The 27,356-nt window shown below is 40.8% G+C and overlaps 1 protein-coding gene across 1 annotated transcript; it reads right to left on the bottom strand.

Moving 5' to 3' along the window:
- Positions 1-1,251: 1,251 nt before the first annotated feature.
- RCAN3 (RCAN family member 3) lies at positions 1,252-27,356 on the bottom strand. Its single transcript, XM_054571731.1, has 5 exons — positions 27,145-27,356; positions 20,074-20,328; positions 5,364-5,537; positions 4,355-4,526; positions 1,252-3,358 (listed from the first exon to the last, which is right to left on the bottom strand). The coding sequence occupies exons 2-5, from the start codon at positions 20,266-20,268 to the stop codon at positions 3,174-3,176; spliced, it is 726 nt and encodes a 241-aa protein (XP_054427706.1). The 5' UTR covers positions 20,269-20,328; positions 27,145-27,356; the 3' UTR covers positions 1,252-3,173.

The following is a 27,356-nucleotide window of genomic DNA, read 5'->3' as shown; positions in this document are numbered from 1 at the left end:
TGGGGCCTGCGCTCGCAGACTCCCAAGGGGCCCCAGCCACACAGTGGTTTCAGGAGGCTCCTGAGCAGTTACCCCAGCAGGGTGTGGAGAGCCGAGGCTACAGGTCTCCCTAGGGCCTGTGTCAGGCTGGATGCCGGCACCTGGCTTCCTGACCTTTCCCGGCCTCAGCACAACCTGCAAAACTTAGGGGCTGTCATTTGACCTTCTTCAGGGAAGGCTGTCCAGTTGTAAAATGGGACCAATTATGACTACCCTATTTTTGCCTCTGCGGGGGAATCATTGTAGCCTGGTGGGTAGAGCTCAGGCCCAAGTTATATATCACAGCATTTTTAAAAGATGGCTATAATGTGAAAGGGAAGCAAAAACGACTGTTTTCTCAATGAATGAAAGCGCTGTGCCCGACTTCAATCTCTCAGGATCTTTGATGGAAACGTCCTATAAACCTCAATGATCTACGTCAAACTTCATGTTGAACTTGAAAGTTCCCAGTAGCTTTTATTTGGCTTTTAAGTATTGATAGGTTTTAGTAAATAACATTTTGAAAAAGCAGACTGAAAAGATTAGTTTGCTTTCCACTTGATTTTCAGCTCTCCAAGGGAACTGTTCTCACCATTTCTGCCCCTTGAACTAGAACACTTTTTAAATGGATTTATTTCCAGTTTTGCCTGATAGGTATGCTGAAAGACCATAGAATATTATGAGCCAATGCATCACAGGTTCTATCCACTATCCTTATTAAACGTTACAGTTTTCTTATCCTTCCAAATGTTTTTTCCTAACCCAAAGCCTCATCTTCTCTCCTCATAATTATCTAAACAATTTGATTTCCCAAGAGCTTATGATTTCTGAAGAAAACATGGCTATATTATACTATCATAATTAAATATGAGTAATAACTCAATTTCAAAGAGAAAATATGTAGACAAACATTAAAGGGAATTTTTAGAAAAGACACAGAGACTCATCTCTTGCAAAATGGTTATAGGAAATGTATATAAAATAACCAAAAATGGACAAAGACCAGAAAACCTGTTGAGATCTTGGTTGATTTCACAATATTAAAAAGTTAATGGGCATTTATTTAGTGATTTTTCTTTTAGAGTTATTATGGAAATAGAACACTATTTAGAAAGAATGAAAATATTAATTTTCCCATTCAATAAAGTTGTAATATACTAAATAATTATATATGTATATTTAATTTTGGTTTAAGTTTTTCTTCAATTTATTTAATGCTCAAAAAAAAGAACAGGGAACAAAAAACTTGGGTAATTTGCAATGCTTGACTTTTTAAAATGTTTTACATGTTAAGGATACAATATTCTTTAACTGGAAGGTAGAGAGTGAAAGCCAAGCAAAATTATAAAGCATAGGTTTTGGTCACTTAGAAAATTACAATGAATAAGTATTACCTAAAAGGAAATTTTAAAATCCCCACCTGGTGATAATACATACATTTCTTGGCTTACAGAGTCCATTCTGCAATGATAAGTTAGTGTAATCAGGTAAGATTAAAAACTGGCATAAAGCTGAATTTAGTGGCCATGATTTAAATTGCCAACTGGTGACCTGAATTTAATAAATTGCTACGGAATTGCAAATCTGAACTGAATTTACATTGAGGCTAAGCTGTGGTAGATATATACAAATAGAAGAGTTTATCACCTCAAAGTATTACAGGGCAAGGAAAACATACAAAACTTTTTTTTTTTGCAATATAACTTAAGTCCTCAGAATCAAATTCTACCATAATAACATCTAAACCACAAAAACATGTCACCAAAAATGTAGAGACATCATGGCCTGCACTGTCTGCATTCTTCTCTCTTTGCAGGGGCAGCCACATTGGTGTATTAGCCCAAACTTAGATGTGCAACCCCCGCACATACATTCCAGGAGCCACACGTAGACAACAACAGTGTGAGCGGAGAATCAGCAGAGCCGCTGACCAAAAGCAAAGCATTTAGCTATGAGACTTTTCTATAAAAAGGACTTTGAAGTCTGCATGGATCCCAAAGAATTACAAAGATGCTTGCTTCTTACGTTAGGAGGTTCAACTATCAGCTCTGAAACGTAAGTGAGAAATAATTCTGTTTTAGGGTAAATGCTTACTGTAAGTCAGGGTAAAACAATTCACCAAAAAAAGAAAGTCTGAATACCAAAATGATCTCCCCCTATCTTTCCCTAATTCACAGAAATGGAGTAGGCGTGACCGTCCTTTCAAGCTGCAGAATGTTTACATGGGCACCTTTAAAATGGTCTTCAGATCTTATCATTACCTTTTCTAATTTAAAGTCTATAAATGACACACACAAATATGTATAGCATAGAAAAACTTCACAGGCGGCTGAAGACAGTTTGGTATGCTGTGGGCTAGGACACGGCCGCAGTGGCAGCCTGCAGGAGCCACCTGACTCCTAGTCAGTCAGGCTCACTGGCGATTACGTCCCCCTTCCAAAGTAGCAGCTCTTTCTCTGGGAAGGACGGAGGGTGCCTGAGGACAGTGGTGCGTGCACCGCTTTCCTTGAATTCCAAGCAGGAGAACGATGTGCACATAGATTTGTGCCATTTGATTCTGACAGTCAAAGTGAATTTGGCATTTCTTCTCCGAAGTTAAAAAAAAATATGAGAGAAAAATGATTTTCTATGAATTACCCTATGCTTCATTTCTTTTCATGCAAAAAATTTTAGGTACACTGAATGACAATCTTTGATCAAGAGATTTAGTTAGAAGTTATTATACCAGTACAAAAATAACCACACTAGATCATTAAAATTGTAAGACTACTTTTAAATTCATAAAAATGGTACTGCACTCAGGGACAATAATTTGAGCTTTTGGGTACCCCATGCTACATGGAATCAGGGAGAGGAACATTCCTGGAGGGGGCCGTTTTCCTAATTTGCTACTGTTTAAAAATGCTCAAGAGATGCTGCATGTTGGGGGTTAATGCTTTGAAGTGCTGTTCAGAATATCAGTTGAAACTCTCAACAGGTAAAATCAGCCTCTACTCCAGACTGCCACGTCCACAGTGCAGGCTTGGGGACAGCACTGCGTGTCACGCCCTGCTCACCTCACCTACACCATTAGCAGCGATGCGCCGGCAGGAGGGCCGTGAGCCCCGTGGCTGCCACGCTGCAACGGCCGCTGCCTTGCGCCCTAAACAGAGGCCTCACAGCGTGCAGTCGAAGGCCTGGGGCTCGCTCAGGGCTGTGGTTGGAGGCTCAGGGCGCCTCGTCTGGGTGATTTTCTGTTTGGGGTTTTTTGTTTCTTCTTCCTCTTCAGTTTCGCTTTCGCAGACGTGGACCACGACGCTGGGTGTCGACTCAGTTCCTGCATGAAGTTCGTATTTCTCTCCTATGGAGGTAAACAGCAAAAAGAAGGGTTTTGTCTCTTGAAGCTTCTCATTCTACCCACATTTTAATGGCTGATCACTGGTTCTTAAATCTTCAAATGCCATGTCAGAGTACTTTATCTTGTTTTGGCATTAGAGCTGTGATCCTTTAAGGTTCTTACAAACTTTTGCTGTTTCAAGAAACAAGCTGTAAGGAGCTGTGAGGCCTAGGAGTTAAAATGCTAATTACTGTTCTATGAACAGAACAAGTGAATCTCATCTGCAGAATGGTTACAGTTTTTCCTTGGGAGACGTCTGTAATGTTCCTGTCAGCATCAGCAATCTCTTTATGACACAGCCTCAGACATGCAAGATCCAGTTCTACTGTCTCAAACAAAAACAAAGCCACTTCCCCTCAAAATGACTCTCACCTCCCCCATAACAGACATAACATTGCCTTGGGTGGACAATTAGTCTGAACCAGCAATGAATGGCATTGATTTCTTATATTATTTTAAAGGGATGAGAGAAATAGAAGGAAAAAGAAATGAAAAATAAAGAGAAGAATTGGGAAGGGATAATATGGTATCACCATGAATTCCTTGAAATACTCTTCAGTGGAGGAGACGTTTGTCTGATACTGTGACGGAGCAGGGAGGAAAGGCAGCTAATACTCACTAATGGCTTGTTACGTACTAGTGGAATTTGTAGCAGTAAAACTGTAGTTAGATGACTGAGTATTACGCATATGTTGTTTAATCCCATAACCCCCCTGAAAGGTAGCTATTATGATCCCTACTTTAGATGAGAAAACAGAGGCTGAGACAACTGGAAGCTAAGTAACTCGCTCAACGTCACGGGGTTATTAGCAAATGCTAGTGAACGGGGGTTTGTGTGACTTTACCCTCCACCCTGATTCCGTTGCCACTGGTTGGCTAGAACACAAACTGCTGAATATTGTCTTTAATACAAAAGTTTCTTTGCAAAAAAAAACCCCAGGGAAGATAGATGTTTGTTACCTGGTCCCAATTTGGACACAGCACAGAGTAAATCATAGTTTATGAGAGGCATTGCGTCTTCGCCCTGCTTCCACCCCACCGGCGGAGACGCTGGAGGGGAGATGAGGAACTGCTTGGCCGGCTGGGGCGGCAGGAGGTACGATTTGTCCCGTGTTTCACTGGAGGTCTGGACCTGCAAGGGAGGAGATGCTCAGAATTTGCAACTGGGCTTTTTCATGTTCATCTTTACATTAATTGTTACTTCTCCTTGGAGAAAATTAAAAATTTCTCTTTAACAGTCTCCCTCTCCCATTGGCTGGGTCTATGTCTTTTTGGTTTTCATCTGGAACGGGAGACAACAAACCTCTCTTCTTTTAAATGTGAAAGCTAAGACCAAGAAAAAAAGTACTTTGTTGAAAATAAAACAGTGCACTTCATACTTCAGCAGAGATCTAACACCTTTATTTCACCAATTCTTCTAAGAAATTGGTTTCTCAGAGTCACATCAGTAAACAGCATTAATACAGCCAATTCCTGGGAACCCACAGGATCTTCTGCAATTTTAAAGTTCAAGACAGCCCTGTGGGTACAGGGCTGTGCCACCTCCCTGGTCACCCCAGAGGCCTGCAGCCATTTTCAATGGGATGTCTCATCAATTCTAGAACACAGAAATGACTTCGGATATTTTTCAAATACCCCAAGGATGCTGCATCATGAGTGCCGTTCTAGATGTTAGGAGAAAAGTTAATTCCCTGATCTTCGGGTGTTAGGGCTTAACCCTCACAAAGCCCAGGCTGAGAAAAGCTACCAGAAAAAATGAATTCCTTTCACTATTAGTCTAAGCAAAACAAAGGAGGGGTAAATAGGCTTAGTACACAAATTTATAGAGCTCTAAAATCAAGGAAACGGTATTTTTACATTATTTGCTGATTGAGATTATTCATTTCTGCTGGAATATAGAAAATGGAGTCAGATAATACTTTTGGATGGAGAACAATCAGAGAACGGTGTTCGGGGCTCTGTGAAATACCTGTGCAAAATACAGCTTCAGCTTCTTGCCATTGAAGTCCGTTTCGTGGAGTTCTATTCGTGCTCTTGCTGCGGCTTCAGGTTTGCTGAAATTTATTCTGACTCTTCTAAAGCTTTTAAACAACTGAAATGTAACCTGGTCATCATAGATGGTGAAAAGTGCTTCGAATCTCTCCTACAAATTGGAGAACAGCAGGGCAGAGAGAATGGAAGGAAAAGAAAAAAGAAAAAACCTTTAACAAAAAGAAATTTAAATCATTAAACAGAAACATGGGATAGAGCTCATAATTTGCCCATTTTTCCCTCCAAAAAGCATACTTTTCTTGCAGGTGTACAAGAACATCCTGTATTCTGTTATTCATATGCTAAGTTCTGTAACTTGTACTTATTTTAAAAGTAATTAACTTCATTAAATATTGAATAGACTCAAATTATAAAGTAAAGGCAGAGTATTATAAAATAAATGTGAGGTATAAAAAATGATACAAACATGTCCAATTTTTGATCAAGAACATTACTACCTTGAAGTCGTGAAGTCCCCAGTGTGCCCGCTGTTTCCGCCCCATCTCATTCCTTTCTTCCTTCCAAGTAACCATTTCTGGAATGTTGTGTTTATTGTTCCCTTGCTCTACGCTTTTACATTTGTATGCCTAAAGATACAGTCATGTTGTACGTATTCTTCAGTAACTTGCTCCTAAGTTCTCCCTTGTTGCTATAATTGTAAGCCATCCCTTTTCACTGCTACATGGTTTTCCATTTTAGAGCCATACCAAAATGCCTCTAATGCTTTTGGAATTTGGACTCCCTCCTTCTTTTGCTACTACTATGCTGCTGTGATTTTATCTCTTTTGGAGAAATATTATTGCTTATTTCTTATTGGCTATCCATAGTGATGCCAATAATCCCTCAACATTTTTGAGATCTGTCTTTGGTTCAATATGTCATCGATTTTCATAAATGTTCTGTGTGTGCTTGAATCTTTCTGCAGCTTTTGGGTACAGTTTTGTAAATATGTGCAGTATATTAAGCTTGTGCTCTTTGAAAGTTTTACATACTGGTTTTTTTTTGGGGGGGTCTTTTTGAACAATTTATTATTAAGAGAGGTCTGTTACAATCTCCCACTCTTAGGTGGATATATTTTTCCTTGCAATTTTTGCTTCATAGACTTTAAAATGCTTTTTAAAAACTGACTTTTAGATAGAGAGATAAAGAGAAACATTGATTTGTTGTTCCACTTGCTGATGCACCCACTCGCTGGTTCTGTACGTGCCCTGACTGGGGATGAACCTGCACTCGGTGGACCAGGAGGGCTCTCCAACCACCTGAGCTACCCGGCCAGGACTGCTTCTTACTTTAAAGTTATGGTGGGTTATTGTGTACAGAGAAGTTTAGTGCTGCTTTCTCTTCCTGGCAAACTGAACCTTTAATCATCAGGTAGGGGTCCTCTTTATCTCTAGGAATGCTTTTGCTCTAAAGTCTGTTTTTGTCTGATATTAATACAGCTGCTGCAGCCTTCTTTTAGCTATATACCACATGGACCTCAATTTCCATCCTTTACTTCTCACCTTTATGCATCCCTATATTTTAGATATACCTCATATAAAGAATGTGTGTGTGCATGAGCCCAGCAATAAATCCAGCTTGACTACCATTGTTTCAGATCTTCTGTGTTCACTTTGTTTTTTGCTAGTCCCCCCTCTGCATAAAATTTCTATGAAAGATGCCAATGTGCATTTAGCACCTTCTTTTGAGGTGCCTGATATCCTGTAGCCATAGCTGTTTTTACAGAAGAAAAACAATACAGATTTTTTCCTCAAGGTTCACTTGGGTGTATTCAATTCCACAAAAATAGAATTTTTGGGTAAAATGAGATGATATATGCCCTAAGTATTTTGAGATGGAATACAGCAGGAAAGGAGAACAATATTTGAGTCATTTTATGAAGTTGAGGGGAAAAAAGTTCTTTCTCCATTTGTTAATGAATTGGGATAATGAGAAAACTAACTACAGTTAGTAGAAGAACAGCAACATTAAATTGTCCTTATAAATGCAATGCCACAGAAGAGACCTAAGAACATTCTCAGTACCTTCAGAAATACTCCTTAGGCTTGCCAATAGTAACACAATAAAATAAACCTATAAATTAGCTTTGGTTTTGGTCTATGTGAAAATCTTCCAGTTGCCTGTTGATAGTGAAGTGAAAATCATACATTCCCTCATTTATTAACTTCTCTCAATTTGAACATTTACCTACCATTATAAAATATCTTCAATTTGACAAAATATAAAATGATTTGTGCATTTATTTTCCTAATGTTCAAATATCCCTCATTATTTAGAAAATGTCATTTATCCTAAAATTCTATTATTTTTGTTCATTCATTTAAAAAAATATATTAAACAATCAAATGCACACCAGACCTTGCACTAAGGGCTGGATTTCCAATGTATTACAAGAGGAGGTGAGCAGTAAGATCAATCCTATTCTTATTTACCATGTTTTTTCTACATATTAAAGTAATATGGACAAATAAATAACATTATAGAGATAGTAGGGATTTTAGAATAGACATCAGTTTTTTAAAAGAAATATAAATATAAATATATTAAATGCTAATAATTATTAATACTTCTAGGTACTTTACATAGTTTTCCCCAGCATCTATTTTAAAGATGGTTGGCATCTATTTTAAAGATGGTTGGCTCCACAGTGCAGAGGAATCACTCTTTAAAAAAATTAGAACTGAGATTTTGTGAAATTCCATCTAATTCTTGGTAGAGGCTTACTTTCAACATATTTTGAATGCTAAGTAATATTAAAATTCTCACATGACCTAGTTAAAAAACACCAACACTGAACACAATGAAAATGGAAACTATGGAAGAAATAATTAATCATGGTTTATGAAAAATTAGTATTTTGCAATTCTGTGCATAAAACAATTTTCCTTTCCCAAGGGAAAAGGACCATATACTTATTTCTAATTTCCCACAACAATGACAGTAACAATAACACAAGCTATCCTGCAAACTACACAGCTACTTAATGATAATCACATCCTTCTTCCTTTCAAAACAGTTTTTTTGCCATTCCAGGAATACACTGTAACATTGTGATGGGCAGATGACAGCAAGGGGTATATGGCTCTCTTCTAAACCCCAACACCTGTGAACTGATCCATAATTATTCAAAAATGAAGCCATGAAAGAGTTGATTAGTAAGCTTTTTACAAGTTTTGTTCATTCTTTCCCTCTCCTTCACTTCCATTTTGCCCTTGGTGTAGCATATAGTTTATAAAACGTTTGACTTCTAGCTGTAAGGTGCTGTAGAAAAATTTATGTAGAGGCAAAACCACCGGTTTTCTATCTGAGGAAGAAAAGATACGAGCCCTCAGCTGGTGGCCCTGCTGTTCCATGAATGCACAGATACCAGTCAACACGTCGGTTGCTCAGGCTGCCCCTCCCCACCTGGCGATAGCACAGGAGGGATGCAGGGGACAACAGACAGGGCGCAGGGACATAGTCGGTAAACACGGACTGAAGGTTACTTGTGATGAATGACTTGCGACCAACATGATTTAATTCAGAAATCAAAATATTATTTTTTCTCCTTAGAATTGTTTTAGCAATAATTCACAAGTTGCTGAATCTTTTAACAATAAAAGAATTAGTACCACCCTGTTACAGGGCAATAGTTACACATTCACTTCTGATAAGGTAGCGGAGGTGCCCTACAATCTAGATCATCACTGACTACTCTGTTTTCTCAGTGGTCACTCAGTCCTGCCTGTGGCTGTACATCTAGAGGGATAATACCAGTAATTCAGCCTAAAAAGCAGTCCCTAAGGCTTTTCCTGTTATATAAAATAAGTTTTCCACAAAATATTGACCAGAAGCTGCCTTCATACGCTGAAGCCACCTGTGTAATAAGTCAACAGTAGAAATGACTACAAATAACTTGCCCCTCAAATAGGCAAGGACAACACGCAACCCACAGCTTTCTTGGGAATTCAAGAAGAGTCCTTTGTAGCTGGGCAAGAGGCACGCTAAAACCCCCAGAGGAGGAAGTGGAAAAAGGCTTACAGGATGGCAGCTCAGTGACCTTTCTGGGACTACTCTCTGTTCCCCATCCCAAAGCAGAAAAGGTGAGCTTTATCAATGTCACCAAAGAACAAACTATGAAAACAATTCTGCTGCACTTTTTTGCCTTGGACGAAAAGAACCTGAGGTGTCCACCAACAACTCCACATTGAGAGGTCCAGTTTCATTGTGGAGGAGCAATGCTTCGGCGCTCTCAGCAGGGAAATTGTCTTTGGCATCCTAAGGCAAGAGGGTTTTCACACGCTGTGTCTTCTGCAGATCTGAGATAGGAAATTCCATCTCTCCAGCATCCAGAGGCTGCAGGTTCCTCCATGGCAGTGGCAGCCTCCACTTCTGCTTGGGGGCGGGCGCAGTGCAGAGGAATCACCGCTCACAAACAGCCAGGGGGGCAGACTTCACTGGCCACAGAGAGCACCCCCCCCAGGCACGGTGAATTAAAAAAAAAAACGTGACTTTGATCATCGGGGCACTTGTAAAATTCTGGAAAAATTTAAAAATCCTTCTATAATCTTTGGCATATGGCATTTATATTGCCTTCAACACCTTTCCAGGTCAGCAATGAACATGAAACAATTAAAATTCAAAAAAAAATATAACATACTATCTGTTCAATATTGATTTTTGTTTTAACGGTTACTACATGTATACTCTGCCTTACTGGAAGATGAATTCTTAAAGGACTTTGACTTTTTCTCCCTCAGACCTGAAATATTCCCTTACCATCAACAAGAAGGTGGTCAAACCAATGATACATCATTTCTGATGGGAACAAACTACAGCTTGGCATTAGGGTGGGGACGAAAATATTTCTAACTGGAGTGTTGGTTACATGAGCAGATACTGTCAAAATCCACCAAAATGCATAATTAAGATATGTGCATTTCACTGTAAGTTTTGCCAAATTATTATTTTTTTAAGTGTAAGGGAAAACAAGAGAAGTGTAGGGCAAGTGGCCAGGCTGGCAGCAAAGACAGGGAACACCCAGCCTTGGCACTGCTGGGCACAGCGGGGGCGGGGCCGAGCCCACACCTGGCAGCCGCCCGGTGAGGTGGCTTCGGTCAGGGACATTTCCCGTCTTTGATTAGGATGACACACTGCTAGTACTAATTGCTAGCAGGACAACTGCTAGTATGAATTCTGGTTATAAAAATGTCTCCCTTTTTTCCTGTGGTTAAATTCGGAAATTTACCCATGGCTGTGCTTGTACAAAAGATGTGTGCACAATGCAGAAGTCATTTCCAAGCAGGCTGGTGGCCAATTGCTCGCCTCAAAACACCTCAAAAACCCAGCCCACCACATAAGGAGGGGAGTGAGATGGGCACACAGTACCACCTGATGACATTAATAGGTAAGCTGATTAGGCAGCAGCCAGGGTGTCTACCAGACTCTACGCGCGCTCGCTCTCTCGCGCACTCGCTCTCCCCCCCGCCCCCACCTCCCCCCCTCGCTCTCCCCCACCCGAGATACAAAGGTATTGCACTCAATGGATGGCACTCAAACCCCACAGCTCATGGGTGAACAAGAGCACTTTTCATTTGGTTTTTCTGGGGACTACTGATAGAGGAGGCACAATCTTCAAACCGTAACTGTGAGAACTTCTAATGCGATCCCAGCTCCTGACAGTACCCAGAAGCAATGGTATTTTTTTTTCTTTTTAGACTAAAGGCTGTTTTGATTGTTAACCGAAAAGAAAAGAGCAGAGAGGACAGAGGAGCAGATTACAAAGCCCCTGGAGGAAAGCACAGATGAATCAGAAGCAGGGAAACAGCAGACAAATGGTGCAAAGCAGAGAACTCTGCCTCCTGCTCAACGTGTCCTCGCGCTACCCCGCCGCGCTGGTTGATGGACATCTTGAAGAGGCAGTCAGATTACAGGCGCGCAACTACCTAATCCAGACACTCAAGAGGGCCCACCAAACTCTTAATGTTTGCCAACTCATCCAGGCACTTGGACTCAAACATACAGTTTTGGTCTAAGACATCAGAGGTGAGAAAAACCACACCAGTGAGTTCTTCCTCGGAAAACCAGCCACGAACGTTTCCCCAGGAAAAGGAGACAGTTTCAGTTACCCTGACTGCTGTTGCCAGTACTCAGGCTTCCACTGTCAAGGTCAGTGCCATCTGTCTGTGCCAGAAACACAGACAGATCCATGACTCCACTCTCCAGGATCCTCACTTCCTCTTTCCTCCGGCCCCCCACAAAGGAGCAAAGGCTGCAGAGGTCCAGGTGCAGCTTGAACTTCACACCCTGCCTCAGCATGGCATGTGCCAGCCTGCAGATGCTCCGATGGCCCACAGACAATGCTGTCAACGCGGTCATCTTTCCTGTGACTTTGGGGACAGAGCACTTGCGCTGATGAACAGACCACACCCTCCTCCACATCTGAGAGGAGGGCGTGAGAGGACACTATCCATTCCGAGAACTGGAAGCTCTCTGCTCTTTGGTCATTATTATGGACAAAATACTCCATTCTGCGTCCAGTAACAGGATGTTCACTCCTTCAAACGTGAGACCGCAAAAAAGGGAACAATCTACAACCTGGGCAGGTAACTGCAGGAAGGTCATAGGGCTCCTACCAGCCACTTATCTTCTCAACTAACTTACCTTCTCTGGAGCTAGGCCGTCAGATTGGCTCCTGGCTCTAGTGTGTAGCTGTGTGACCTCAGGCAAGCTGCGCCTACAGTTTCTTCACCTGGGCTGATGAGGATAATAAGAGTACCCAGCTAATGGGGTTAGTGTGAGGATAGAAAGAGTGAAGACTTAAAGCTCTTAGAACAGTAAGTTGCAAGTACTAATACTGTTAACAGAAACAGGGTAAGAATTTTGCAACAATGGTCACCAAAAAAAAAAAAAAAAGCTGCTCTTCTGTATGACGTGGACTCCCCAGGCAGGAGGTGAAAAGGACAGAGATGACACATGAACTAGACCGCAGGTACTATGGGGGTTTTCAATAGAAAGCTGGAACCTGCCCTTCCGAGCTGTCCTTTAGCAATTCAGAGGCATGGCGCTGCTGGAGCCGTCACCTAGGAGACGTGCCCGCCCACGAGGCCTGCGCAGTGGGTGAGACAGTGTACTGCTGATTAATGAGACGAGTGTCTCTCTTCCCAGGACTCTTCAGCACTTGGCCCTTTGAAGCAAAGAAAACTGTCACGACACTGAGGACCCTGTTATTCTATGAACTTGGGGCTTGAATTGAAGGGAGGGACAGAAGGGTTTTGTTTTGGGGTTTGTTTCTTTTTTGGTAGTTACATTCAAATTCTACATATTGAAAAAATATAGTTTTCACTTCACTGGCTTTTACCCTTGCTTATTAATTTTACCTTTTTGTTTTGTTAATTATTTCTTAAAGTCAACTCTTTGATGGGGCCCTTGAAAACGCGTTGCTCTGCATGTATTCACGGTGACAAGCCAGCAAAGGAGAAGGAAGAGCCATTAAAGCAAATGGAAATGGCTGATATTGTGTATTAAAGCACATAATAACTGTAAGACAGAGGAACATCAACCAGTTGCCTTTCATATGCGCTCTGACCGGGGACCGAACCTGCATCCTAGGTATGGGTCCTGACCGGAATCAAACACGTGACCTTTTGGTGTGTGGGACGACAACACCCCAACCAACTGAGCCACACCAGTCAGGGCTGCCGTCCTAATATAATACCACCTATACAGCTAACACAAATAGAAAGGTAAATCAGATTAGGAAATAAAAAAGACACGGTAATTGAAATTAATTTATGAAGGTCCAACATAAATGTCGGGGAGTGTTGGTATCCTGACCCTGTAGATAATCTTCCAGTCTTTTACTCAGCACGTACTTAGCAAACAGCAAGGCTCAGAAGCTGGGCTCTGTCAGCCAGTGTGGAGGTGATGTGTGTGTCTATTCTGAGCTTGCTCGCTTTTGAATTATCCCATCCCCACCCACGGGAGCGCTCTGCTTTTGACAGATTAGGAACATATACACATGGGTAATCCAGCTGCCCCTGAGAACCCCAGAGCCATGAATCTACCTGGATATGGAGCGTGGCAGACCTTTTCCAAGTGAAATTGAGATTGTGGGGGCAAAGCTTCGATGCAGGACAGGTGGCATTCCTTGTTTTGATACAGATAAATAATTATAAGGCATTCTATTATGTACACAATTGGAAAAAAGTTTTTAAAATAATGTTAGGATGAATTTCAGTTAAATTAGAAGATGCCAAGGATGATGACACTGGTTCTTTCTCATCATTCAGGTCTCGCCTCAAATGTCACTTCCGCACACAGGCCCTTCCTGGCTTCGCTAGTTCAAAATTGCCACCCATCAAGTCACTCTCCATCCCTCTACTATTTTGTTTTCTTCATACCACTTGCTGTTACCCGAACTTCTTACTCACTTGTTTGCATGTCAACTGTCCCTCTCTCCCTGTGCTCTACAATGGCTGGCACTTCATCGTGTTCACCCATCTCCTTAGAACTTAACCGCAGCCAGCACCATATTCGATACTGCAGACACAAATGAAGGCAGCATGTGGATCTGTGAACCCATGATGTCTAAGAACAGGACAGCCACCCTGATTATTCAGTGATATCCTAATATTGACGATAATTAGGACACCTAACTGCTTAACTAAACGACCTAAAGTCCTTTTTAACCCTTGTTTTTGAGGTCAATTATTTGCAATTAAAACTACGACTATAACTGAAGGTAACCGAAGGTTGCTTTTTCATTTCAAAGTCTTGTAAGATACTTGAAAATCCCTAAATGTCATACTCACTGTGGTGCGGTCTGAGAACCCAGTGTCAATCCATGAACTCGGCTACCATCTACGACAAGGTTCCCTAATAACAGCTGGTGGGAAAAGGTGGGCCATGAGGATGTCTAGCGGGGCAAGAGGTGTCCAATACATACATATGATATACTCAATATATGTGTGTATGTGTGTATATATACACTTGTCTATATATACATATAAAAGGCTACATTTTAAAATATTTTATATGTAATATATATTAACATATTACAAAGAGTAACTCAAGAAAATGGATTCTTGCATTTTTCTATAGTGGTAAAATACATAAAACACACAATGTACAATTTTGACCATTTTTAAGTGCACAATTCAGTGGTACTAACTCTACAGTGGCATTAACTTTACACTATTGTGCACGACTACTACCCTTCTCCAGAACTTGTTCCTCACGCCAAATTGAAACTCTGTACCCTGTAACTCTCCATTCGCCCCGCCCTCATTCCAGCCCCTGGCAACCACCCTTCTACTTTCTGTTTGCCTGAATCCAGCTTCTCCAGGCATCCCGCATTCATGTTTGTCCTCTTGTGTCTGGCTTATTTTGCTCAGCGTATTGTCTTCAAAGGTTCATCCGTGGTGCAGCATGTATCAGAATTCCGTTCCCTTTTAAGGCTAAATAACATTCCACTGTATGTATATACTGCATTTTGTTTATTCTGTTGTTTCTACCTCCTGACCATTGTGAATAATGCCGCTATAAGCCTTGATATATCTGTTAGAGTCCCTTTCCGTTCTCTCATGTGCATACCCCGAAGGAGGATTACTGGATCATATGGTAATTCCATGCTTAAATTTTTAAAGAAACTGCCATGTTGTTTTCCACAGTAGCTGCGCCTTTTTACATCCCCCCCAGCAATGCGCAAGTGCCCCGCTTTCTCCACATCCCTGTCAACACCTTCCTGTTTTTATAACAGCCATTCTAATGGGTGTGAGGTAGTATCTCATTGTGATTCTGATCTGCAGAATCAGATTATTAATGATGTTGATAATTATTAGTGATTTTGAACATATTTTCATGTGCTTATTCGTGATTTATGTATCTTCTTTGGAGAAATGTCTATTCAAGTCATTTGCCCATTATTCAGTTGGGTTGTTTGTTTTTTGTTGTTGTTGAGTTTTAGGAGTTCTTTCATATACTGTGGATATTAATCCCTTACCAGGTATGATTTGAAAATATTTTCTCCCATTCTGTAGGTTGCCTTTTCACTCTGTTGCTGGTGACCTTTGATGCACACATGGTTAATTGTGATGAAGTCCAATTTATATTTTTTATTGTTGCCTGAGCTTTTGGTATCATATCCAAATTATGCCAAATCCAAATTTCAAAAAGCTTTCCCCTTGTGTTTTCCTCTAAGAGTTTTATCTCTTACATTTAGGTCTTTGACCCATTTTGAATTAACTTTTGTATATGGGATAAGGTAGGGCTCCACCGTCATTCTCTTGTGTGTAAAGGTCTAGTCTTTGCAGCACCATTTGTTGAAAACTCTGTTCTTTCCCCACTGAATGTCTCGGCACTCTTGGTGAAAACCAATCGACCATCTAGGCAAAGTTCATTTCTGGGGTCTCTGTTTTAGTCCATTGGTCAATATGCCTGCCTTTATTCCAGTACCACACTGGTTTATTTTTTATTTTTATTTTTTATTAAAATATAATTGACATATAAGTACCTACTGTTTTGACTGCTGTAGTTTTGCATTAAGTTTTTGAAATCAGGAAGTATGAGTCCTCCAACTTTGTTCCTTTTCAAGACTGTTTTGGCTAGTTGGGGGTCTCTTGAGATTCCGTATGAATTTTAGGATGAGCTTTCCTATTTCTGTAAGAAATGTCATTGGGGTTTTGAAAGGAATTGCACTGAATTTGTAGATGGCTTTTGGTGGTATTGACATCTTAACAATATTAAGTCTTCCAGTCTATGACACAGGATGTTTTTCCATTTATTTGCAGCCAGAATGGCACTAGAGATTCAATTAAACAAATATTTACTGAAATCTTATTATATTCCAGGCACTATTAAAAACAGAGTTCACTAAACAGAAACATTCTTCCTTTAAATCTGTTTTTCAGTTCCCAAATTTAAAACAAATCATTTTCTCAAATAAGGCTGACTTCTGGATTGAAGGTTGTGTCAGAAAACACACAATTGATTTAATCTAAAAACCAGAGAATCAGTGTATTAACTTCCAAAAACCATTTACTTTTCTTAAATAATATTTTCTACTCTTCTTTAAATGGAGGGCATAGAACCAAATACTTGATAGAAAGCTTTATATTGTACATATGATTGCACAGACCACAAAAGATTTTGGGCCAGTGTACCTGAAATCGTAATTCTGGATGAAATCTCCGACATACTGCTTAACCTCCTCAGCTCATAATTCTGTTTCTTCATCACAGCGCTAGTCCTCAACAACCATCATACAAAGTCCATTCATTCAAAAAACATTTAACAGGCATTACCTTGTACTGAGAATTGTATTAGACATATTACTGATCAAAAAGCAGGACCAAGAGAGCAAGCAGAGATGTTTTCATATACCCCAACTACCATCAATAGAGAAACAACTCAGATCAACGTCCTGTAGGGAGTAGGTAAGTAGAGACAGTTTTAAAGCAGTACTTTGTGAAGGGACTATAATCCAAAGCCATATGCTTTTCTTTATAAAGTCAGTCCTATCAACAGTATTGCTTTGTGGCCCTGGCTGTTGTGGCTCAGCGGATTGAGCACTGGCCTGCAAACCAAAGGGTCACCAGTTCTATTCCCAGTCAGGGCACCTGCCTGGGTTGTGGGCCAGGTCCCCAGATGGGGGCGCACAAAAGGCAACCACACACTGATGTTTCTCTCCCTCTCCTTCTCCCTCCCTTCCCCCTCTCTAAAAAAATATATTTAAAAACATTTTTAAAAAAACAATATTGCTTTGCATTAACATTTACTGCATCCCCTCAGACACACAGACCTTAAGACAGAAAGAATAGTCCTGTTTCTTTCATTATAAAAACCTAAGTTGCATTTTAAAAACCTCTCATGTTCAAATCAGAAGGCTGCTCAATTTTTCCTTAAGAAAAGGAAAACTGGGGTTAAAAACAGTGAGCAATTAAGCAAAATCAAATTGGGAAAAACACAAATCTGTTATAGAAGAACTAGGTACTAACCCTGCAGTCAGTGCTCCCGACGGGGTTACTGATTAGCTGAGCGAAGCTGAGCGAACGCATGAAACCTGACACCTGTGCAGCTGCTGCACTCAGAATTAAGAGATAAGCCTCAGTTTATTTCTTACGGCTCATTATAGTCTTCACTTTTCCTCCCCCACCTCATGCACACTATTTTCAAGAAACAGAAATGAAAATGTAGAGCCAACATGTAGCAATTTAAAATGAAGATTCACCTGTATATGAGCATGGTATCTGTGTTAGTCTACTATTCAGAAGAGGGTAGAAGCTCATTCCAACACAAAATTATAAAGACAAAAAGCTCTTCAAGTCAGGGGAGAAACACTACGATTCTTTTGAAAATAAAGTGCTTAATTGCAATTATGATTCTCCTGCCTATAAACCCACCAGAAATGGTTTTGTTTTGCTTTGTTCTCTGCACATACAGCGTGTGGATGACCTGCATAAATGGGTTATTCCAGGGGAAATTAAAGCAGAGTAAGACGGTGAGAATGATGTAAAGGAAACATTTGATTCTCCTCACATTTTATATCCAACTGATGATCCACATAATTTTATTATATAAACATTTTATATTTTACAATTTCAGTTTATTAGCATTAAGGCATTCATATATAATTTACTATGACTAAGAATTGTACATAACCTGAAGTCCACTGAACTGCTACTAGAATTTCTGCTGATATAATCTCCAATATATATTTAGGTTAGATACAAGGTATGGGCAAAAGTAGGTTTACAGTTGTAACAATAAATAATACAATAATTAATTAATAATACAAGAATGAACTGTGTTTCATGTATTCACAACTATAAACCTACTTTTACCCTTCCTTGTATAACCCCAAATAGATTTTTGTTTTATTTATTTTTTAATTGAATTTATTGGTGACATTAGATAATATAAAGTTATATAGGTTTCAGGTGTAACCCCAAATAGTTTTAAAAATGAAAAACCAATAGGAAGTCACCACTTCGGCAAGTTCAGAAAGTTTCCATGCTACAGTTAAAAAAGAAAAATTTGGAACAGGTAAGATAGTGAGGTTTCTTGAATGAATTCTTATGAATGTAATTTTAAGACAAATTGGTAATACATGTGGTTTCTAACAACAACAAATAAACAAGGTTAATGTAATTGTTAAATGGAAATGTAGTGCTCTTAGGGAAGTAGGAGAAAATTGGGAAGGATGATTTCAAAATGACCATGTTATGACTGACTAGGGGAAAGAAAAATGGCATTTGTAAATGAAAACAAACCCAGAAGATACAAAACCGGCGGCTGCAGTCCCTCTCCCTGTTCCACTCCAGGTCTTCAGTGTCTCCGGGCAGGTTTTCCACCACTCCGCCCGCACTGCGGTCAGGTGATCTTCCTAAAGCGTAATTCTGCTAGTCACTCCTCCGCTCAGATTATGCACCACCGAAGGGCAAGCTCCGGAGCTTTGCAGGATGCCCCACACTCACCTTTCCAGCTCGATATCCCTCGACTTCGGCCGCATCTCACCTATGTACCGGCCACACTGAACTGCATCCTACTCACTGAAGTGGTCCTCGGTCTTCGTGATTCAGCTCTTTCGCTCATTCTCTTCCCTCTGGCCAGAGTTCTCTTTCCTTCCCTGCGAACTTCCTACCAGCCTTCACAGCTCTACTCCAATGCCATCTCCCCATAAGATCGTTTATTCCAACTGATTGTGATCCTCTCTCCTCTGATACCCCAGTGCACTTTCTCTAAAGACATTGGTATTCCATCTTACAACAAATGACTTCTTATCTCCACTGCAGGACTTTGAATGATCGGTCTGAGACAAGCAAGTGTTTAAGCTCCTGCTCTATCCCCTGAAGCAACTAGCAGGGGGCCTTACACACTGCAGGCACTCAAGTGGGTAATGAGTCAAACTACATGGAGTTCTGCTCCAAGAAAGTCACTGGGAGAACACTTTGGGTGCAGAGATACAAAATGAAAGGGCTGCTCATAGCATTGTGAGGAAACGTCTCAGAGCGTGCAAAATTTATACCGATGGGAGAAATATTTTACTGTTGTAAGAGTAAGGCTAATACGCTTTTGTGAGGTCATGATGGAAAAATAAGCACACAAAACCTCTCTCTTTCCAGGTAAATAATAAATGAACTAAAGGAGAGTAACCTTTAAAAAATAAACGTAATCATTTTGCCCGAGTCAAAATGTAGAAAGTAAAACAAAATGTTAACACATCTGTTAAGATGAAATCATAAATAGTCCTAATTATGTAATTAGCCCTAGAAAAGGATTTTAAAAGAATCTCTTCTTTGGTGAATCTATTCCCAAGTAACAGGAAGCCACACTAAAAATCAGTAGCTTTTTCTTAACGACAGGCTCCAAAAGTGAATGAATGAATGAGTGAGTGCACTTAATAAGACCTGACTCACTATAAACCAGTGGTTCTCAAGATACTTGTGGGGAAGAACTGGTTTTTAGATATTTCCTGTGTGTTACAGGTTGATGCTCTTATAAAATACAATGAAAATGCTGCAGCAATGTCTAAAGGTTGATGCACACTTTTTGCACTTTCCATGGACCAGTAACAAACTTCGCAAACAGGCAGCCATCTGCTCCGCTCCCCCGAAACCATGTACATTCAACACACACCAACTGCAGGGACAGGCAGGGTACAGGCCTACCTTCTGCTCTTGCATCTCGAACACTGCTTCATGGACACTGCAAGCAAAAAGTGAGGTGGGCAGATCGCTGAAATCCATCATCTCTTCCAAATCATCTTCATTTTCACCAAAAATCATCTCTTCTTCCTCTTCTTGGTCGCTGCTACAGAGATCTGACTGGCTGTCATTCCAGGATTTCATAGTGTCCCTCAGCATTATCCCCTAAAAGCAGGTCTTTTCCGTTTTTAAAGTCCTAAGATGTCTACCAGGAATCTACTGTTAAAAAAGAAAACAACAGAGATTAGACTTTGAGGGCCAAGAAATGTTCCAATCAATTCTCAAGGAAATAGTTCATCAAAGGAAACAATGTTATTCACTAAAGATAAATCAGCATTTAAATCAACTCATTATAGTTTTCATAAATTAATTCTATAGGAGCTAACTGGATTTGCATGGCATAGTTTGTGCAATACAGTTCACTGGCAATGATATAATACAAAACAAAAAAAGGCAAGAAGTTTTCTAGTGAAATTGAGGGAAAAAAGATAACAGAAAATGAGATAACATCAATGTGTATGCTAGTTTACAAGCCGTAGGAAGGAAAATGTGAACCAGAACTGCCTTCACATATTTGTTGTGGGTTTTAGGTCTACAACACTGAAGCTGGCGCGGCAGCACAGAACCCACGCGGATACGCTCGCCATCTGCACCCTGAAATGCGGTCTGTGAGGAGCTCACTTTACCTTTCTTAAGCAATTTGGCTTTTTTGGGTGTACTCTCAAAGAATTCAGTTACACAGAACCAAAAGTTCTATGTAAAGCCAGTCTTTGTTAATATTTGAAATATTTACAGTAGGTAAAATCTGACATAGATGACAAACGATGTCCTTTTCTGAATGTTTAATAATCAATAATTTTAACCCCAAAGCACGGAGCTGCCAATGTCTCTCTGTTAAACAGCAGAAGAGTCTGTCTTATACGTACTGTTCACATGCGTGTCTGTCCCCTCCAGTGAACTGCACCCCACACCCCCCGAGCAGAGCGCCTTGAACATAACACATTTGAAGATGCTGCAACAGAATTCAGGAAATATCATGCACAGAAAAATTAAGTCATCATGATTATTACTACCTCAATATTACCCTATTTCCAAGAACACAAAGCCATAAATATATTGCTCAGAGTATGTTACAGAATATTATAGGATAAAAATAGTGTTTAGTTGTTGTTGTTGTTATCCTACTACATCAATTAGGAAAGACATTCTAAAAAGTAAAACCTTCACTCACTTTTATAAAGATTTTCTAAATGCCTATTGCATGCAGGGATTACTAGGTACATTAGGTAAATAAGACAAGGTTCTTATCCTCAAGGAGCTCCCTCAAAACAAGAATTTCTTCTTAACAACAATGGCCATTCCTAAAGGATCTTGTTCCAGTAACTGCTTCCTATACTTTCAATTTCCCCTTCTCCATCTGTCCCCTTTCCTCAGTAAACAAACCTTTTCAGGATTGCCACCCCCACCCAGTCCCCACCCATCCAATGCTTGAGAAAGCCTTCCTTTCAGATTCGACCTTCCCCCCAACCTACCCTCTCCCTGTCCCTCCTTCCCCTTCCTGCCAACTTCCTGGAAAGAGTAACGTAGTTGCTGCAGCCACTCCTGAGTTCAGTGTAACTGGACTTCTGCCACTGCCTTTTGGGGCTGAAACTGCCCTCACTGTGGACGGCAATGGTTCCCTCATAGCTGGGACCTAATTCCAGGCCTCAGCCTTTCTCTGCAGCAGGAGACCTTGCTGCGCACCCAAGTCACTGTGGGACTTCCCTGTGCCCGCCTTCTGGGTCCTGGTCCTTCGTGCCTCCTCTCCCTCGCCAACTGTCTTTGTCACTGGCTCCTTTTTCTCCACTCACCCTTTACAACTTGTCCCTTTAAGGTTTCCTCCCCATCCCCATCCTCTTCCTCTTCTTCCCCTTCCTGGGTGGTGGTACCCACATCCAAGCATTTCCCCACTTCACCACCAGCGCTTCCCACCTCCCTATGCTATCACGCATGCTATCAGTGCCGCCTCTCGTTCCCCACAATGATTCTTACGCCAGGAAGGATTCACCCACCTTGAGGAGAAAGCATGAGCAGAATCTTGGGCAGTGGGAGGGGTGGGGAGTTTGGAAAAAGAAAGAGACCCCAAGAGACTGTGACCTGCCCCTAGGTCTTTCCTGCCTAAGCTCACTGAAGACCACTGCTCTATATAATTTATACCTCCAGACTCAACCTCCCTCTCCTGAGTTCGAGACTTCTGTTTTTAGATTTCTATCAAATATATCTACTTGGGTAGCCCACAGGGACTAGAATTGCTTTTAAATTTATTCATTTAATTAGACAACTGTGCTGGAAATCTCCAATCTGGAAAGGAACCTGAAGAGGGGAGAAGGCGTATCTCATTGCGGCTTTCATTGTAAATCTTTCGTCAAGGCTACGTTGTGCGGGGCGGGGGGTTGCAGCTCTCACAGTCCTTTGTTTTCCTGTTATATACTTGTTTTATGACTATTTATTTACAAACCGCTCCTAGCTACAGGACCAGGAGGGCCACTGAATCCCCAGTCCCTGGGACAGTTTCTAGCTCAGAGTACATGCTTACTAAGGATTGCTGAATGAAAGCAGAGAGCACTGTGTTTACACCACTGATAGGGCAGCACAGGCCAAGGAAAACTGAATTCTGCATGAGGTTAGAGGCGGCTTCCCCAAGGTGGTTATGGTGAGACTCAAAGGGTGAACGGAATTTCAGCAGGAAAAGAATGGGAGCATTCGAAGCAAAGCCAACAGTCCATGGGCAAAGGCAAGAGGACAAAAAGATCAGCCTGCACAAAGATCCTGTGACCTGATGCGGACAGAGTGTACATGTTTGGTGGGGGTGGCATGGGACAAAGTTAGAAAGGTTGGTGTCGCGGAGGTACCCTTGAAAACAAGGTTACAGTGTTGCGACATAAAGCCCAGTCAATATCAGTAGGCCACTGAAGGTTTTCAGGCAGGGCAAGGATAAGACCAACCCAGTTTAACTTTCAGTGTCACTAAGAGTGGACCGTCTTTGTGTCTGAGCTCTTAGAGACACTAATGTTGTGAATCTTCCCTCTATTTCCAACCCATTAAAAAGAAGTGAAAAAAAATACTGCATCCATTTTTGAGGCTGGAGAGTTGGGGAGCTGTGAATGGCTAGATTAGTAAATTTGAGAGTCAAGTTATTTTTGAAAAGGTTTTTTTTTTTTTTTGTTTCAAGTTCCTTCCTCCCACCCCTTAAAAAAAAATCAGAGCACAGGAAACAATCCTTTACCTGACTTGAAAAAAATATTCTTAGAATGTTACACCTTCATTTCCTGTTTTCTACCTTTGTTTTTGGGTAACTTTTTTGGAGGGGATATAATTTCAAACAGAAAAGTTTTAAGAACAGTACAAGGAATTCCTATATACTCTTTGGCCAGGGTTACCAATTACTTACATTTTTGCCCATTTTAAAAATCATTCTTCCCCTATTTTTATACATATACTTTTCCCCTGAACCACTGAAATACGAGTGTGTCCCCATAACTCCCCTATACTTCAGTGTGTTAAGAACAATGACCATTTTCTAATGTAACCCACGCTACAATGATCAAAACCAGGAAATTTAACATTGACATGATTCTGTTTTCTAAATCAGAGTCTATATTCAAATTTCGTCAGTTACCCCAGTAATGTCCTTTCTAGCTATTTTCCCTTCAAGCTTTTTAGATTATTGTTAAATTATATGCTTTTTTTGGTCACAAGATTGTTCAATAATCTTTATAGCTTTGGTACATTTTCTTCACTTATACATTATTGTATATTTGATACAGTTTAAAAGAATGGATTGATGAAATGCCACAGTGACTGCACACACGTCGGGACAGTCTCTAAGGACAGTGCGTCAGACCCGCATCAGGCTCTATAACCCAACTTTTCTGTCCTTTGGTCCCCCCGTTTAAACTCTAGTCCCCCCCAGGGCTCTATGTTAGGTAAATTGCTTTGTTTCCTTTTTGGTTTCCTCAACTATAAAAAGGGGACAATAATCATCCTTGGATGGTAGAAGAATTAAATGAAAGAATATACGCTAAGCGTTCAGAATACTGCTTTGCATACAGTGAGTGCTCAGTAATGATTCTTACATCGGCACAATCTATGTCAATGCACTGTTGGGTGGAAAGGACCCAAATAATATCGGAGCCATCGGTGGAACTGATATTAACACAATAAAGTGAGAAACATCCATACTCAAATCATCTAATTCCAAGCTACAAAATGACTACAAAAGTAAAACCAACACTTTGTACGTGTCATTTTAAGAAAACTGTTCAAGCCGTACCTATCAACAAAACCAGCAACCACCGGCGGCAGTGATACTGCTGCTGTATGAAAATGGTTAAAGATTTAAAACCAGAGAACTAGCTGAAAAAGTCCTCACAAAATTGTATGTTGTAATCCAGTCCACATAGTATCATTCCAATGGTGGGCCTCTTGCTAAAGGCAAGCCGTGAGACTTTTTTGGCGATAGCTTGTAAGTCAAGATTGTCACCCACTTCATCATTTTTGACATTATAACTGCAGTTAGATTTTAATAGAAAGAGATGATCAAAGTCTGCCAGCGGACATGACAATCGTAGCGCGTGTGTAAAGGAATCATCTTGTGAGGTAACTCAGCTGGTACTTAAAAAGTAGCTTGGTTTTATTAAGCAAAGGAAGATTACAAAGGGATACTGTTTCCATGCTGGTATTACTGGAGGTGTCCTTAACTCTGCCCCAGCTCCAACTATCACAAGACTAATCCGCCCCTCCGTTTACTATCCCAGGGAAATGTTGACTGGTTCAACACAAAGGGCTGTACCAATTTCCTCCAGCTTCTGTAAGCAAAGTTCCCCATCACCTCCGGCGCAACTGTAGCTGTGGCTGGCTTCCGGCGAATGGTTTTTTCATGGAAACATCAAATGAGTGGAAAAGTCCAAGTAGCATGACCATCTGCTCTGCTACAAGTCTTGTGACAAAAGCAATCCATCAAGCCAAAATGTCACTCACATGGATTTGACTTTGCATTTTAAGTTCTGATCAGAAAGACTAAATTCCTTCTCCTCCAGGATTTTTTTTTTAAATAATTTTTGAAAATCCTATGCTTCTCAACTTGGTGGACATTTAAAATACCTCAGGCTAGATGCACTTATTATTTTTTGATGTGTTCAAAATGCTACTGAACAATACTGGAAGCAAACAAGTACCCCATTTCCCGTTCTACGGGGCCCTGCTGAATCACCTGGGGAAAGTCACCCGGCTTCGTGTTTTCTGTTTGTTCTCTCACACGGAACACACAGAAAATATTCACCGATGCTGTTGAACTGCTACATTCCTTTTTAAAAATTCTAAATTATAAATATAGATTAAATTTCTTTTCTACAAAAACCCTCAGGATTGTCGATGAATGGCTACCTACAAGCCTCTACCTTCCATTCCATCCTCAGTCACCATTTATAGGTAGAACTTTACTACATTTTAATAGTTACAGTAAAATTAAATTGTGCAACTGTAAACCAGGTGAAAATGAGATTTCTTTTTTTTGTATATTTCAATGACCTGTGCTCTCATTTCAGATAATCTAGAAGTGGTCCTGTTACAATCATTGAGGTTAATCATTGAGTGATCCACCAGGAACAGTGGTATTTGTTAGCGTGAAAGAGAGAACAGAAACAAACAACACAAATCAACTGCCAGAACATATGAAAATAATAGATTTTAAAGAATAACTGAAGTGGAGATATAAAAAACTGATACTATTTGTTCTGCTGTATGTAATTCATTTTCCCTCACTATAACCTCTATATTATAAGAGAAAAAATGGAGATCCACTATCTGACCTCCACCTTCTGTGGATTTTGGGGGTCTAAATAAACAAATTACCCTGAACTTTAGAGTTTCCATTATTTCACAGGCTTCATCTTAAAAGATTCCCAAATCACACTATTTTTCATGATATGTCTTTCAACCAACAAATCCTCTAGCACCATGCAAAATTTGTTCTCATTTGTAACCCTTAAGATCCACATGTTTAAAAGCTTTACAGATATTACAATTCAATAGTGGGAAAAATCTTGTTTTCCCTAAGAACACTGATATATCTTCCCAAGCTAAGAAAGAAAAGGTCTGCCAACCTCGTAAAATCTAAAACTGATGGCATGGCTAAAAAAGGGGCTGTTAGTTTTTCAGGCCTTTCATTGTCTTCCTGCATCAAAAGTGCACATCTACAATGCCATCATAAAACCCCCACCCAAAAGTACAAATTTGCATGATATACGAACATCTATATTCTCGGTCTCACTATTGTGTTTTTATAATTTAATACATAGAACCAGAGCTAATGAAATAGTCTTAAATCACATGTAATCACAGCTACAGTCATTTGCTTCTTTAGCCAAATGCAGGGTTCTGTGAAAAGTTAGAATAAACGTAGTGTGCTAGGTAATTTTCAGTAAGGGGGAGTGAAATTTTTGGCTTACCAATACACAAAAAACAGCACTTTAAATAATCCTGGTCTGCGTGTGAAACTCAGATCTGAACTGCTCCCTACACTAAGACGCCTAATCCCTGAAGGAGATGAGCAGATTTTGCACGGAAGCTGGAACGAAGCAACCTGAAAACAGCACCGTTGCTCTACCGGTCCAGGCTGCAGATGGAAGCAGATAGACAAGTTTCAAGAAGTTAGCGAATAAGTAATGCGATGGTTATCCGAGGAGGAGCGAGAGGAAGAGGGGCCTCCAACTTCTGTCCTTCTGTGTATTACCGACTGCACCTTTCCTGCCTTACGGTTTGGGCCTGTAAGCTTTTCAAAAAGTCAAACAATTGGAAGAAACAATTGTCGTGGAAATAAGACAATTTTCTTTTCTTTTGTTTTTTGTTTTTGTTGTTTTTCCAAAACACCATCCCAGAGCTGCCAGAGGAGACGCTGGCGCGAGAGGGGCTGGACCACCACCCTCCCCAGGGCTGGCTGCAAACCTTGCTTAGCGATGCCAGGGGCTTGCCCCACCCTGCGAAGGGGAGACTCACCTGTGCGCTCGGCTGCTGCAGGAAGACAAGCAGGAAGCCAAGGGAGAGGACGGGGCGCCACGAAAAGCCGGGCCTGGAGAGACACCCCGGACGGCAGTCGGGGCAGCGTCTGTGCAGGGAGCCTCACCGCCACGCCCTCGACGCCCGCGGGAGCGGCCGCCTAGACCGGGGAGCGAGCGGCTTCAGGGCCAAACCTAGGCGCTAGCGCCGCG

This window comes from Pteronotus mesoamericanus, unplaced genomic scaffold (genome assembly GCF_021234165.1).
Source record: "Pteronotus mesoamericanus isolate MK-2021 breed Mesoamerican mustached bat unplaced genomic scaffold, CSHL_Meso_final contig_221, whole genome shotgun sequence".
Lineage (NCBI taxonomy): Eukaryota > Metazoa > Chordata > Mammalia > Chiroptera > Mormoopidae > Pteronotus > Pteronotus mesoamericanus.
Note: the sequence above shows the minus strand (reverse complement) of the source record. Positions and strands in the feature narration are given on the sequence as shown.